Source organism: Zosterops lateralis (genome assembly GCF_965231275.1).
Source record: "Zosterops lateralis genome assembly, chromosome: 4".
NCBI classification, from domain to species: domain Eukaryota; kingdom Metazoa; phylum Chordata; class Aves; order Passeriformes; family Zosteropidae; genus Zosterops; species Zosterops lateralis.
Window position 1 is genome coordinate 22,948,574 of NC_139765.1, and position 14,786 is coordinate 22,963,359.

At 52.3% G+C, this 14,786-nt stretch overlaps 1 protein-coding gene across 1 annotated transcript; it reads left to right on the forward strand.

Moving 5' to 3' along the window:
* Positions 1–3,862: 3,862 nt before the first annotated feature.
* GGA1 (golgi associated, gamma adaptin ear containing, ARF binding protein 1) lies at positions 3,863–14,553 on the forward strand. Its single transcript, XM_083858985.1, has 17 exons — positions 3,863–4,272; positions 4,663–4,747; positions 5,055–5,130; positions 5,741–5,839; positions 7,050–7,173; positions 7,647–7,747; positions 8,809–8,889; positions 9,286–9,423; positions 9,554–9,635; positions 9,830–9,937; positions 10,215–10,370; positions 11,131–11,195; positions 11,332–11,510; positions 11,621–11,904; positions 12,119–12,288; positions 12,531–12,641; positions 12,816–14,553. Exons 1-17 carry the CDS (start codon positions 3,963–3,965, stop codon positions 12,924–12,926), a joined length of 2,280 nt encoding a protein of 759 aa, XP_083715111.1. The 5' UTR covers positions 3,863–3,962; the 3' UTR covers positions 12,927–14,553.
* The last annotated feature ends 233 nt before the right edge of the window (positions 14,554–14,786 follow it).

Genomic DNA, 14,786 nt, shown 5'->3' on the forward strand with positions numbered 1-14,786 from the left:
CCTCTCTGAGCCGCCTTGGAAAAGGCAGGCTGCACAACTGAATCTCTGAGCTCCCCAGGCAGCCGCTCCATTAAACATCCCCAGCAAACGCTTCACTAAGTCACACTTGGTTGTCGCCGCAATGCGGGGATGTGTTCATCATCCAGGCTTGGGGATTTGCTGCAGCTGGGCTCCTCGATTTGCTTCAGGACGCCTAGCTTCATGTTGCCGATTTCTGCTCAGATCACGCTTGGGTGCCCATGAAAAATGTCTTTGCAAAGGGTTTTTCTCCTTCTCCCTCCTGCTGTTCTTTAGAGCCAAACTGTATCTCAGCAAAATCCAAGCTCTTGAACTTTTTTCCCTCCAATACTTGTGCTCTCTAATCATGCCTCTTCCATCTGCCAGCTGCAACACTGCAAGCAAGGGGTAAAGCAAGAATGGGTAGTTGTTCACGTTTTCCAGTGCCTGTGCCTCCAGTGACTCCTGAGCACCGAGTGCACAGTACTGGTCGTGGATCTCTTCCAGTGTGGAGCTGATCTCATCAGTAATGCTGTGAATGACTCCATCGAGGCTCCCCCTTGCGGGCTCAGGGCTCTCAGTGCTCACTTCAGCCCCATAAATTCAAGCAGTGCTCTCTAACCTGGCAGGTCTTCCTCTCCCTGTTCAGCTTCCAGCTACAAAACCTACCAGCCCCCAAGCCACAGCTATAATGAGGGCTTCCATCCCATCAGTTTTATTCCATCTTTGCCTGCTGCAGATACAGTTCCTCAGCAGCAAGAGCATTCCCACATTCTCAGAACACACTCCAAATGTCCTGGACTTTGTTGGAAAGAAGCTATCAGCATCAGCAAATGCTGATTTGAGCCTTCCCCAGGGTGTAAGGAGACATTTTCACTCCCCACACTGACCAGAAGGGCACTGCTGCCTGCCCAGTCAAGGGATCAAGACACCCCTTGAGCTGGGAAGCAAGGCTTGAACACAAGGAAACAGGGTTCACCTCTAACCCTGGTATTTGCTTCTGACTTGTCTCACTGAGCCAGTTGCTCTAATGACATAATCAATGCAGTGAGGAAAATTGGTATACAGAGACGTCAAGGCAATTCCCCAAAGGAAGAAAATTAAATTATACCTTCATGCTAACAACCAGAGAAACTGAGGCAGCGAGCATAGTTGAATATTTCCCTGAGTCTTGCTTCAAGACACGCTTAATTGCAGAGATTTAGCCAGCAGGTTTTCTGATCCCTTATCCAGCATCCTGTTTCCTCATTCTGCTCCTGTAGCTGTAGAAAGGATGCCTTTGATCACCGGGGACAGGTCTTCCTACAGCTGAAAGGGAAACTGCTGAAAGAAATGGAAGGGAGCAATCTTGGTGGATGATTGCATACAAGAAAGTGCTGCATATGAAAGGGAAGGAGACATTTCCTATTAGATTAAAGGAGCTCAAACCTGCTCTCCCTCTAGAGAAGTATGCAACTCTATACTTGCCTCTCTAATTGCAACCCTCTGCTGGGAAAGGTGCTTAAAAGTATTGCAAAAGGAAGGAGATTAGCCAAGGTCAGGGAATGGCAGGGCTGCAAATCCAGAGGATTGCATAAAGAGGTGCATCGTCCCAGGTGATGTCAGGAGAGGCGCTGCCAGCTTGTTCCAAGAGAAAGTAGCAGAGTGAAAACTGAGCCAACCCCCAGAAACTGGCTGCTGGAGTCACACAGAGCAGGAAAACAAAAACAAAAACCAAAAAACAAACAAACAAACAAACAAAAAAACACACACACACAAAAAAAAAAAAAGTGCCAAGCTTCAGGAAAGTGAAAGGTCGCTGACAGAACACCTTGCCAAAGAAAGTGAAATGTGATGGGCAAAGGGAAGCTCACGTCCTGGGCCCCAGCTGACCACCCAAGTGGAAGCTCACACAAGCACATCTGAAAAACATCGCAGGGTTCACATAAACACACACGGCAGAGAAAACAAACAAACATTGGGACAGAGAGGGCCTGACAGGGTGGCTCTGGCCGGCAGAAGACGACCTCGTGAGTGTAAAACCCCTCTCCCAGGCGGATCGTCCAGTCCTGTGAGGCCTTTCCTTCCCGATGGAGAGGGACTCGGCCTGTTTGGAATTCACCTCCAGCGCGCAAGCAGGAGGAGTGTTCACTGAGCCCGAGCTGCTCAGGCAGGCGCTCCTCCGCCTGCTGGTGGTGCCCTCTGCGGGCGGCTGCTGCAGGGCCTCACAACTGCTGGCTGCACCCCTGTGCCAAACCTGGGACCTGCATCCGTCTCCTGAACACAGGGGCCAGACTCTGGCCCCAGGAGCCGTGCTCATCCAGGCTACTGGCTTGCACGCCATCACTTTCCTCCACAACTGGCTACAAGCTAATTATAGCTCCAGTACTTTCCCTCTGCAGCGGTGTTAATTACAACTTGGAGAGCCTCACTCCGTCCAAACTTAGCTTAAAATTCCAAAAATAAATCGAGGGGAGAAAGTTTGTTCCTCACACATCATCCAGCCACTCTTACAGGGAATAAAGATTCAGAGTCCGATCTCTTTTTCCATTGGCTGCACTTGTTATATGGAAAGCAGATGTACCAAAGGGGAAAGAGACTCCTAAATCTGTGAGAAATAAAACCAAGGTCGCCGCTGACAGGACTGTTGTTATGCACGAGTTCACTCGCCATTGTTTGCAACCAGCCGAAAAGAGGTGCAGCCTTCCATTCATCCTGGACTTGCTAACCACTGGGTGCTGCCAAAGAACGGAAAACAAACAAGCTTGAGACTCAGACAGACCGAAACCTGAGCAAAAGGGGGTTGTGTAAAGCACCAGCCTGCAAAACCTCTCATTCAGAGGCATCGCTGTGGGGGGGATGGAGCGATGCGTGCCTTCTATGCACATCGTACATGACCTGGAGGGCTCAGAGATGACTTCAGGATTCTCAGAAAAATCAAAGGAATAGTGACAGGCAGGGCTGACTCATAAGATTAAAATAACCTGTGTAAAACGTGCCTGAACACAGCAAAGGGAAGGATGTTGCAATTTTCTATGAAAGGCACTTTAAAAGGGCTTTGTGATGGAAGGCAGTAACAGTTAAAAAAATAACTACATTCAGGCGCCAAAAGGTGCTTTTAAATGACCAAAAAGCCCTTACCAAAACAATGGCTATCCATCAGGAAAAGCCATTAGGTGTGACAACAGGGCAGTTCGTCAGCCGTGGGATTAGCACTGTAAATGAGTAATCCAGCACGGGAGCGCTGGGCTCAGACGCCTGTCTCCACCTCAGAGCCCAGAACACCGAACGCGCTGCATTGTGCTGTTATCGCCGAGGCTCTGGCCAGCCCCAGCCCCAAATCCCGCCGCTGACGCCCTCACCGGGCACCCCTCACACAGGCGCTCCCCAAAGCTCCCCGAGGTCGCTCGGGAACTGAAAAGCAGGAAAGCAAGCTGCAAAAGCAGTGAGTCGGGAAGAAACCCTCTTGCTTCCTGCCAAGACCCCTGGAGCAGAGAGAAAACAGACGGTATCACAGTTGCGCTGGCCTAGATCACCGGAGCCACACGGAAAGCGAGGACAAACGGAGTTTGTTTTCCTGGAATGCTCCAGCGATTTCTAGAGCATCAACAACCTCCCACCCCCGCCTCCTCGCTGCACACGCTGCTCGGCCAGGCAAAAGGGCGCTGACAGAAGATCAGCTGCTATTTACAGCATAGTGGATCGCACTTGCTGCCATTTATATTTACATTTATTACTGGCCAGCACCCGACCCCGTCTGGACTCCTCGGCCCAGGTGGACGCTTACTGCGCATGCGCCGTACCCGGCGGGCCCGTGTCCTTTTAAAGGACACGCGGCTCGCCGCCCGCCGGAAGTGCCTGTTCTTTGTACCGGAAGTGGCTTCACCTGCCAATAACACTGGTTCTTCCGGGAGAGGCCGGCTCGCCCGGTTTCCGCGCGGCCTCTGCTTTCCGGCGCTGTGCCCCGCCCCGCGCTTGCTTCCCCTATGTGTCCTTCTCCGGGAGGGCCTTCCGCTTCCTTCCGCTTTCTTCCGCATCCTTCCGCATCCCGCGCCTTTCTTTGCCCCTGCGCGGTGAGCTCGTGGTGGAAGGGGAGTGCGGGCCAGCAGGGGGCGCGCTGGCGGCGAAGCGGCGCTCTGCACTGCTCACTTCCGGGCCTTTGTGTCCAGAGAGATCGGGACTCTTCATGGCGCGGCCGCGCAGGGCCCAGCGGGAGGGCGGCGGCAGAGCGGCGCTGCCCCGGTGAGGAGCCGCGGGCCGCCGACATGGAACCCGAGACGCTGGAAGCGCGCATCAGTGAGTGAGGCTGTGACCACCGCTCCCTTCCCCATGGAGCGGGGAGGGCAGGGGCGTGGGGCGGGGGGCGGGGTGGGGGTGCAGGAGTATGAGGGAGAGGGGCTGGAGGTCACACGTGATGGCCGTGCGCACCTGGGGGCTGCGGGCGAGACCCTAAGGCTGAGACAGAGATAGGGGTACGGTGGGTCAGCAGGGAGGAGAGGGCGAGTGTTTGTGCACGGGGCTGCTGTGGGAAGGGGCGAGTGCATACGAGTGTGTTTCTCCTCCCACGCCATCCCCTGCTGCTGCACCCGCTGAGTTGGCAGGCAGGGAGTGGGATCCTTGATGTCCCTTCACAGGGTGGGAGCCTATTGGGGTTTTTTACTCACTGTTCCCTCCTCCTGCCTGCAGACAAAGCCACAAACCCCCTGAACAAGGACCTGGACTGGGATGGTATCAACGCATTCTGTGAGCAGCTCAATAAGGAGCTGGAGGGGTAAGTGCTTTGTCCTTTCCACAGGCTTCTCCAGGTCGCAGGCCAGGTTATGATTTCCCACCCGGCAAAATCCAGTGGGATTGTCCCAAGAACTGAATAGGCATGAAGGCCCTCAAGGTGGGGGTAGGTGAGGAGGGTCCTGGTCCACTAATGGAAGGTTCCCTCCGCATTTTGAGGTGTCTTAGTGCCATAACGGCATCTTCAACTTGCAACATGGTTTTCAGCTCTGGATTCCCAGACAGAAATGCAGGTACCAGGCTTTTTGTCAGTAACTGGTGAGCTTTTATTTTCCCCTCACTCCTTCCAGTCCTCCACTTGCCACCCGACTTCTTGCCCACAAGATCCAGTCTCCACAGGAATGGGAAGCTATCCAGGCCCTCACGGTAAGGGCATCTGCAGGTTGGTAGAACTAGATGGAGGGGCAAGGTGTGGAGATGCTCCAGCTTTACTGGAGAAGCATGGGAAGCTTTGAATTCCCTGTGAGAAAGCCCTGGAGCACCTGGGCCCTTGGGTGGGAGAGGGACTGAAGGTGGTTCCACAAGTCAGGAGAGGTTCCTTGGAAAGGTTTTGTTCCTAGAAAGATCATACCCTGTTGAAGTTGAACAGAATGCTTTTTGGCTTTTGTTGTGGTGGCCTTGGCAGTGCTGAGTTAATGGTTGGACTGTATGATCTTGATGGTATTTTGCAACCTAAAGGATTCAGTGATTCTTAATCATGTTGTGGATCCACACTTTGAAACCCTGGTGTTTATGAACTCTCTAAGGGTATCCGTTTGGATGGCCTGTTGAGCCATCTCTGCAAAGGCTGGCCCCAAAGACAAGAATCTTGCTTCCCAGTGGGAGGGGACCACCTGGGAGGGAACAGGGGATGTCCCTTTGTGCTGCTGTGACAGTAGCCACAGGCTCTGTACCTGGTGAGGGGGCAGCAGCAAGGAGCTGGCTCCTGATCCTGCTGCTGACCCCATGCTGGGACTCGCCTGCCCCCTCTCCCCAGGTGTTGGAGTCCTGCATGAAGAGCTGTGGCAAACGCTTCCACGATGAGGTGGGCAAGTTCCGCTTCCTCAATGAGCTCATCAAGGTGGTGTCCCCTAAGGTGGGTCTCGGCATCATGCTGGAAGAGACTGGTAACTGGTGGCAGGAGGGCTTTGGGAAAAAGTGGTGGCTGAGCAAAAAGGTCAGATACCCACTGGGATGTGGGCAAAACAGGACAGTGTTAGTAGGAGATCTGGTCCTTGTTTCTCGGTGAGTTTTCTGGTGGGAAGTGAGTTTTCACCCCTCTGTTCAGGCTGATTCCTGTTGTAGGAAGCTGAAGGCCAGCTGGACATTGTGCAGGCAGCACTTTTGAGACTACTGAACTCATGTGCGTGCCTGGAGTCACCTTCCCTGGATCTCTGTTGGGCTCTGTCTGTGCTGCATGTACTCAGGAACCTCCCCCAGCTTTGACAGGACCGTGTCTCTCTGGGGTGTCCCAACCTGACTGAGACACTCTTGGAGGGCAAGTCCAGGCTTGGTCAGTGGTGTTCTGGTGAGTCTGTCTGAAGGACCAAGTCATTACCAGCTCCTCTGCTGGTGCTGCTGTTCCTGCAGCAGAACAAGCTGTGTGGGCTCTCCTATGCAGTGAAGGCAGTGAACACCAGCAAGTCTAGAGTTAAGGGAACACAGGCTAAATATGACTAAGGAAAATCTTTGTCTGCCAGTCACAGCTTGTGATCTGTGATGATGAATAGCCTTGGACAGTGACAGCAGCATCCTAAAGTCCTATTGCTTGGCACCCTAGAGTATGTCCTCTGCCTTAAGCCACTTGTCTCTGGTGGCACATGCACTGTTTCTACCACCAGTGCTCCCATCAGATCCATGTGAGAAGGCTTGAAAGATGATTGCATGGCACCTGCTGCGTCCTGATCACCTGGGGCTCACCTTGCTCAGGGCCCTGCCTCAGAGACCGTTACCCATCTGCCTCTCCCAGCCCTGCTGTCCCCTCATTCCCAAAGGGCTGCCTTGCTGAGCAGCTTATTTTCCAGGATTCTTCCCTTCACAAGGTGACAAACGACCTGCCTGAGCCTTCCCACATCTCCCTGTGTGTGCTGAGGAGCTGCTGCTGCAGCATTTCTCTTGTTTTTCCTGTGATGGAAACCAGGCACAGCATAGGATGTGTTGCAAGGCCCTCATGAGCTTTCCTGCTTGCTTTCTCTTTCCTCCTTGTGCCATTGGGAACGATTTCACTTTTCCGGGGAGGGCGAGGAGAGGAACAGGTCAGACTTGCAACAGCTCAGATCAGCTTCAAGCCACCTCTTTTCCTCCAGTATCTTGGCAGCCGGACATCAGAAAAAGTGAAGTCAAAGATCCTGGAGTTGATGTACAGCTGGACATTAGGGCTGCCTCATGAGGTGAAGATATCAGAAGCCTACCAGATGCTGAAGAAGCAAGGTAAGAGGCAGTGGCCTGGAAGGGGCAGGTGGACAGAGGGTTTTGCAGTCCTTCATTTTTTGTCTGGGCAAAATCTGAAACAAGCTCTCCCTTCCCTCTGCCCAGATCCAGGGCATCCATCGGTCTGACTCAGCACCAGGGTCAGGAGAAGGAGCAGGTGCCTTGAGGCTCCTGGCTGAGCAGAGGGAGTTGCTGAGTTGGAGGGCACATCTGCTTGCTCACTTGGGAGATGGGGCACTGGATAGGTCTGGGGCTGAACGGCTGCAAGTGCTTTGGCAGTATATGCCAGAATTTTCTAAGAGGGGATAATTATGGGGAATGGAAACACAATCCAGGATCTCAGGTAACAGGATAACCCACACACCCTTAGTCTCAGCTGGATTTGGTGGCCCATTAGGGAAAAAAGACCTGGGTGGGAGTGCCATCCCTGAGTGGGTGAGTCCTCCTGATCTCTCCTTCGGTTTTTACTGCAGGGATTGTGAAGTGTGACCCAAAACTTCCTGATGATGCTCCTTTTCCACCGCCTCCTCCTCGACCCAAGAACATCATTTTTGATGATGAAGAAAAATCCAAGGTAAGGGCTCTGTGCAAGGAGAGGGACAGTAGGCATCATTTCCCTGCTCTAGTACCTTATGTCCCCCTGATGTAAAAGAGTCAAGGTCAAGAGTCAAGCATGCTTCACATGCTGTCCTTCAGAAAACACATCGCAGGAATGCTGAGGGCTTGTTCCAAAATCATGACAAAGAGAACATCCAGAGAGGTGGGCCATGTGGGTCTGTTTGACCTTTGGAGCACTTAGCTGCAGGATGGTGCAAAGGGTGAGGCACTGAGCTTGGCCTAAGCAGGTTCAGGGAGGTTTGCTGCTGTGAGCTCTCTAGACTTCAGAGTTATCTGGCCATGAGGTTTAAATCCCAGCCCCAGATGCTGCTGCTGTTATCTCTTCCCCACCCCCAGCACTGTGATCTGCGTATTGCCCAACCACTTAAACCATCTGACCCATCCTGTGTTGTCTTTCCATCAGAATTTTGTCACCACTCAGGCAAATCTCTGCATTGTCAGTGCTGATACATTTAAGCAAATATTGGGCTCCTCTGGGTCTAGTTCTGAAGCAGGAGTTTGCTGCAAGGGATATAGTTTGCTTCCATGGGTCAAAGTTTGCAAATGAGGATTTGTAGGTGGGCAGTGGGACTGTTCACTGACTGTGGAGAGGGAAAGTAGCATTCTCTCTTCACTAGCAAGGACGCATATGAAGATAGCCGAGTAGGAGTCCATTACAATGCCATGGCAATTCTTGCTTAAACCAGACTCTCTTCCTGTCTCAGTGCTGCTGCACTCCAGACTCTGCATGGTGGGTAATGGGCAGGCTAGAACAGGGTTTGAATGCAGAGGATCTTCAGGGAAAGACCTTGCTTGTAAAACCAGGACAACAGGAAAAGGAAGGCAAATTATACTTCTCTCCCTGGTCTCTTGATAGCCCACAAGCTCCTGTGGCTGGACTTTCTAAATGGTTAGAATTGTCCATTGCCTCTGCCAGATACAGGTTTGGTTTGAGGAGAACTATTGGCTCTAGTGTTGCAAGAGTGACTCTGGCTGCCATCCTTCAGCTTGGGCTCAGAAGTACCTTCTCTTTTGCAGACACTGGCTCGCCTCCTAAAGAGTTCCCATCCTGAGGATCTCCGGGCTGCCAACAAGCTCATCAAGGAGATGGTTCAGGAGGTGTGATGAGGGAAGAAGGGAGCTGGGGGTTATGGTCTGGGAGGCGATGGTTGGCACCAAAGGAGGACTGGCTTTGTGACCTCATGCAAACATGTGGAGCTTCTGCTCAAATCTTTGCTGCAGCAGCTGTGAGAGAGTCCTTGTGTGAGTTCTGCTGTCTCCTGGCTACTTGGAGGAATGGCTTTGGGTACATTTTGTGGCCCAAGCCCTGCTGCAGCACTACAGCAATTCCATCCCTGTCTGGCATGTTCCTGCCCAGAGATGACCTGGAGTTTTCCACTGGAGTGGGAGCTGTTTTGAGGGCAATGTTGCTCAGCTTTAGTCCAGGGTGGTTGGCTGTCCCAGCCTTCCTCCTCTCCAAGTCAGGACATCTTTCCCCATGTGCTTCCCTTGCAGGACCAAAAGCGCATGGAGAAGATCTCCAAGAGGGTGAATGCCATTGAGGAGGTGAACAACAACGTGAAGCTGCTTACAGAGATGGTGACTAACTACAGCAAGGGGGAGACAACGGAAAGCAATGAGGACCTAATGAAGGTGAGGAATCCTTGGGCTTAGCAGAAATGGGTGACCCTTATCCCCTCATCGTCTTGCCTATTTTGCACACCCAGCTGAGCATCCTGCTGCTCAGGATGCTCACCTCATCACTGTTTCTCCACTCCCCCAGGAGCTGTATCAGCGCTGTGAGCGCATGAGGCCCATGCTTTTCCGGCTCGCTAGTGACACAGAAGACAATGATGAAGCTCTAGGTAGATATAGTTGGCCTCTCTCATTCCTGCTGAGACTGCTCTGGTCAGTGTACCCTGGTGCAGCCTGCAGCAACAATGGTGAAAATGCCCTCTGCAGTGGTTTTGTTTGCAGCAACTTGGGCCTTGCTTTGAAGAAACAGACAGACCTGGGGTATAAAAGTTACTCTCTTCACTATTTTCACACTTATTTTCAGCTGAGATTCTGCAAGCCAATGACAATCTGACCCAGGTGATTAATCTCTACAAGCAGCTTGTACGGGGAGAAGAGATCAATGGGGAGCTGGTGGCCAGTCCCCTTCAAGGTGAGGAGACTTGAAGAATGGGGACAGGAAGGTCAAGCAGAAGGACCCTGTTGCTGGTTTCCTGCAGAGTAAGAGAAGACTGAGAGAAGTGGAAAGGGGAAACCTGCAGGAGCTTAGAATGGGGCTGGTGAGATAAGGAAATGGCTTGTGGACGTGATTGGTGTGTGAAGAAGGGGAACTGGAAGGAAGAGCAGGGGGCTGTGAGGAAGCATGGGAACTAGCCTCACCACACTTCATGAGGCCTGGAGAACATTTTCAGATTCTTTTCTTTTTGCAGGCAGTAGCTCAGCGCTTCTCGATCTGTCTGGCCTGGAGCTTCCAGCAACATGCCCTTCCTACCCAGCCTTGCCCACCCTTTCAGGTGGTTCAGCAGTCCCTGTGCCTGACCAAACTGGCTCTGTCTCCTTGCTGGATGATGAACTCATGTCTTTAGGTGAGAAATCCAGAGCAAAAGCTCTTTATTCTTTGACTCTGGATAGTTCTCCTTTGGCAGGAACGTGAGTAAGAGAGAGCTCTGGTAGAAGTGAGTAATGAAAGACAAAGAGGTGTCCTTCATTTAGTGTGAGGGAGAGCAGGAAAAAACCCTTCTGTGATTCTGAACTTCAGTCGCATGGTGTTTTCCTGGCTAGTCAGAGAGAGCCTGTAGGGATGTGCCCACGGATTTGCTCTGAGTAAACTGACCTGACAGGTAAATCAAGAGTGATGCAATGGCCATCCCCAGATGGGATCACAAGGATGGGTCACCCCCAGCTCCTCATGTTTTCTGCTTGTTGTTGAAGTAATAAGCTGACAACAGATGCACAGGACTTCCAGAAGTGTTCACATGAAATCATGTGAAGCGCCAATCCTAGAAGGCTCTAGAGTCCTGCTTTGCACAACAAAGTCTCCGTTTCCTAAGATGAGTGCTCTTGAGAACAACAGCATCAAGTAGACAACATGGTCAGTCAGATTGGTCAACTAAGTAGTATTCATTTTTCTGCTAGTTGCAGTGAGAACTAAACTATAAGTGAAGCTATCTGGATAGAAAAAAGCCACTATCACCCTCCTGGCTCACCCCCATGCAAGGATGGGGGCCAGAGATGGAGACCATATTGGCAGTTCTGCCCTGCTGCTTCTGTGTCTTACTCAGGCCACATTTAATGCTCTTTACTGATCTGGTAGGTAAGCTTCATGTTTCCTTTTACTCCTCACAGGCCTGAATGACCCAGCACCACATCTTGTCCAGGCTGGTGACAGCAGTGGCTGGAACAGCTTCCAGGTGATCTGCTGGGAGCTAGGGCAGAGGGTCGGGAGGGTGGTAAAAGCAACAAATATAGGTAGGGAAACATGCCACATCTGATGGTTGGTGCTGATATGCAACCCTGCTTTGGGGTTCTCATGTGTGCTCTTTTCAGTCATCAGGCAGCAATGAGCTCAGTATCACCCCTATCATGGCAGCACCACCAGTCAAAGCAGATGCTGGTGCATCCTCCCCCAAACCATCTTCTAGCAGCACTGGCTTGGATGACCTGGACCTCCTGGGCAAGACACTGCTGCAGCAGTCTTTGCCTCCAGAATCTCAACAAGTACGATGGTAAGCACTTGGTAGTGCAGTCTCACATCTCTCTGCACTGTTTCCATTTCTGGGGTGCTGGACAGAATTTCATGCCCTGTTCCACTCTTTGCTCTCTTTCCCCACTGCAGGGAGAAGCAGCAACCACCCCCTCGGCTTACCCTGAGGGATCTGCAGAACAGGAGCAGCTCTGGCACCACAGCCCACAATCCCAGTGCTCCGCCTGTACTCCAGAGTATTTCCACTAACCCCACGCTGCCTCTGACCTCAGAGCTGGCTGCCTCTGCTACACTTGCAAAAGCTGCCACCACACCAGCAGGAAATACTGCAATCCCACCACGGCCTCCTGCCACTGCACTGCCCCAGGAGATCTCGCTGGCCAACATCACTGTGCCTCTGGAGTCAATCAAACCCAGTGAGCTGGGGAAAAAGAGGGGGGCAGGCATGGGGGGATTAAACCCTGCTCACATGGAAGGGAAGAATGTGAAGAAACTCCTTGCTTGTTGGATTTTGTGGAGGCTGAAGAGGAATGATGTCTATCACTTGTATGGAGTTAGGGTGATGGGGAAAAGTGCTGTCAGGCCAGTTCCGTCCTGGCTGACTGCTGCCTGTCCCTGCCTTTCCCACAGGCAGCATCCTCCCTGTGACAGTGTATGATCAGCATGGCTTCCGTGTCCTTTTCCACTTTGCTAAGGATGCCCTGCCCGAGAGGCCTGATGTGCTTGTGGTGGTGATTTCTATGCTTAGCACGGCCCCGCAGCCTATTCGCAATATTGTCTTTCAGTCTGCTGTCCCCAAGGTAAGACTACTGCTGGGGCTGAGGTCCCCAGACTGGGCCAAAGCATGATTCTACTTCTGCAGGAAAAACAGGGTGAGTGGAGAGGGCAAATGGGCATGGGAGCAAATTCTGTTGCCTTCAGATTAGTACAATGTTTTTTCTTTGACTAGACAGCGGAAGCTTCCCAAGTACAGGAGCAGGGCTTCTGGCTGCCAAGTCACTCTCAGGAATGTGGTCACTCTCTTCTCTCACTCTCTCCCTAGATAATGAAGGTGAAGCTACAGCCTCCCTCAGGCACGGAGCTGCCAGCGTTTAATCCCATTGTCCACCCCAGTGCCATCACCCAAGTCCTGCTGCTCGCTAACCCACAGAAGGTATAACAGCATTGTCCCTGGGGCACGAACAGAGGCTGGTCTTGGTGTTTAGGCAAAGCCTCACTACCTTATCCCTGTTCCCTTTACTCAGCAGCATCTAAGATCTGAATGGTTTGTGCCTCATGCCTTTCTTCCCATTCTTCTGATTGCTTATCCTTTTTCTCCCATCTCCAGGAGAAAGTGAGGCTACGGTACAAACTGACCTTCACCATGGGAGAGCAAACTTACAACGAAATTGGGGATGTGGACCAGTTTCCCCCACCAGAATCCTGGGGAAACCTCTAGGGCCACATATTGCAGGCACTACACTGCGGATTCCTTAGGAAGCCAACCCTGTGGGGCTGGAGCAGCCAGAGAAAATGGGAGGGTGGGTGGGGGCTGGTGCTCACGCTCTATTCTCCAGATGGCCAGGCAAGGGCCAGAGGGAGCGGGCCTCAAGGAGGAGAGCAGAGATGCCAGGAGATGTTCACCTCACAAGACTAGAAGTGGAGTGGAAAGCTTCATGTATGTGAACAGTTGCCTTCCCTGCTCTTCTGAAGATGACACTCCCTCCCCAGTCTGTCCAGCTTCTCTTCTAACCCTGCTTTCCTGCTTTAGGTGCATAGGGAAACAAGGACAGGGAGCTGTAACAACCCCAGCCCAGAGCAAGGCTTAGCAAAGGAAGATCCTTTTCCTTGTTTTCCCCCTCCACACTTCTCAGCCCTTCAGCTACTTTGTGCTCTATGGTGCTCTCTCTGAGTCCCCCTTGCCCCCTCCTTGGAGCTGGGCCCCAGTGATTCCATCTAGTGGGATCACACTGGAGCTGATAAGGAACAAGGCTGGGCAAAGCCTAGGTATCTCTCCAGCACCAGAGAGCAGAGAGCTGTCCTTGCTTTGGGGCGGGGGTGGTCAGGGGGAGTGATCATAACATATCTCTGTCCTAGCTGCTTACAGAGCTGTTGGTGAGAGGTGGGCTCCAGGGTGGGACCTCAGGGGCTGGGAAGGGCTTGCTTTGTGCCTTCCTAGCACCTTCAGCTGGCGTTCTGAACTCCTATAGCACTAACATAGCAAGCTTTGGGAACGGTGGCCAGAGAGGGGTACACTGTGGCAGTTGAGTCTCCCTGCAGCCTCCTGCCAGATGGGGAGAGGAACCAGCAGTTAGACTTCCTTTCCCCAGCTGAGCTGGAGATCTTGGTGGGGTGGGGGTTTTCTCAGCTCTTCAGTGTCCTCTCACAGAGGGGTCAGTGATGGGCTGGGAGTTGGGGGGAGATGGGAGCCCAGCTCATCAAAACAAAACTCTGCACTGGGGCACGGGGAGGGGGGAGTTCAGCTGTGCCTTGTGCACCTTTGCTGCAGCTGAGGGCAGGCCTGGCTCCCTGTGCCGGGAATGGTGCTCGCTGCAGCCGCCTGATCACTGTGACACAAGAGCTGGGATCTGCAGGCACAGAGGAGACTGAGGGTAGCACACCCCAAGCAATCCCCAACCCCATGGGACTTAGGACCATGGGAGCTGCTTCCCATCTGTAAGCTGGTTTGGAGAGGGCCTAATCATAAAAAGCAGAGGCAAGCCATGCTCTGCATTGGCTTGCCAGAGGTAGAAGGAAGCATGTGTGAGATGGAGACGAGCAGGGTGACTCGCACTCCTGGCTCAGGGCAGCGAAGGTGATGTGTCTCAGAGCTGTGCACAGCAGGCAGTAAAGGAGAGGGGGAAGCAAGGTCTTTATGCTGGGATTCAGCTGTGTCTTACTTCCCTTTCCCATCTCTTCAGGGTTTTGTATGGGTTTTTTCTTTGCAGATCTTGTTTGGTTCTTGAATAGACTTGTATATATTTTCAGTGCAAAATTCTGTAAATGGGAGAAAACAAACATTGAAAATTAGACGCCCGGCGCGAAGAATCTGCTGTATTTATGAGAAATAAAGAGTTTTTTCCTGATCCTGTTTCTTTGTCTTTTGACCCAAGGAATGCATTTTTTCCCTTATTTTCCTGGACACCTGAGGAGCTTCTCTGCACCTCACTCAAATCTTGTCCCTTCAGTCCTGTAGTTCATCCCTCAGTCACTCAGGCCCTTGCTACAATGAGCAGGGAGCAGGGATGGTGGAATTTCCCCTACAGTTCTCAATTCCTTTTTTGAAAGCAGTCACTTTGAGGCTGTGAACTTGGTGCTG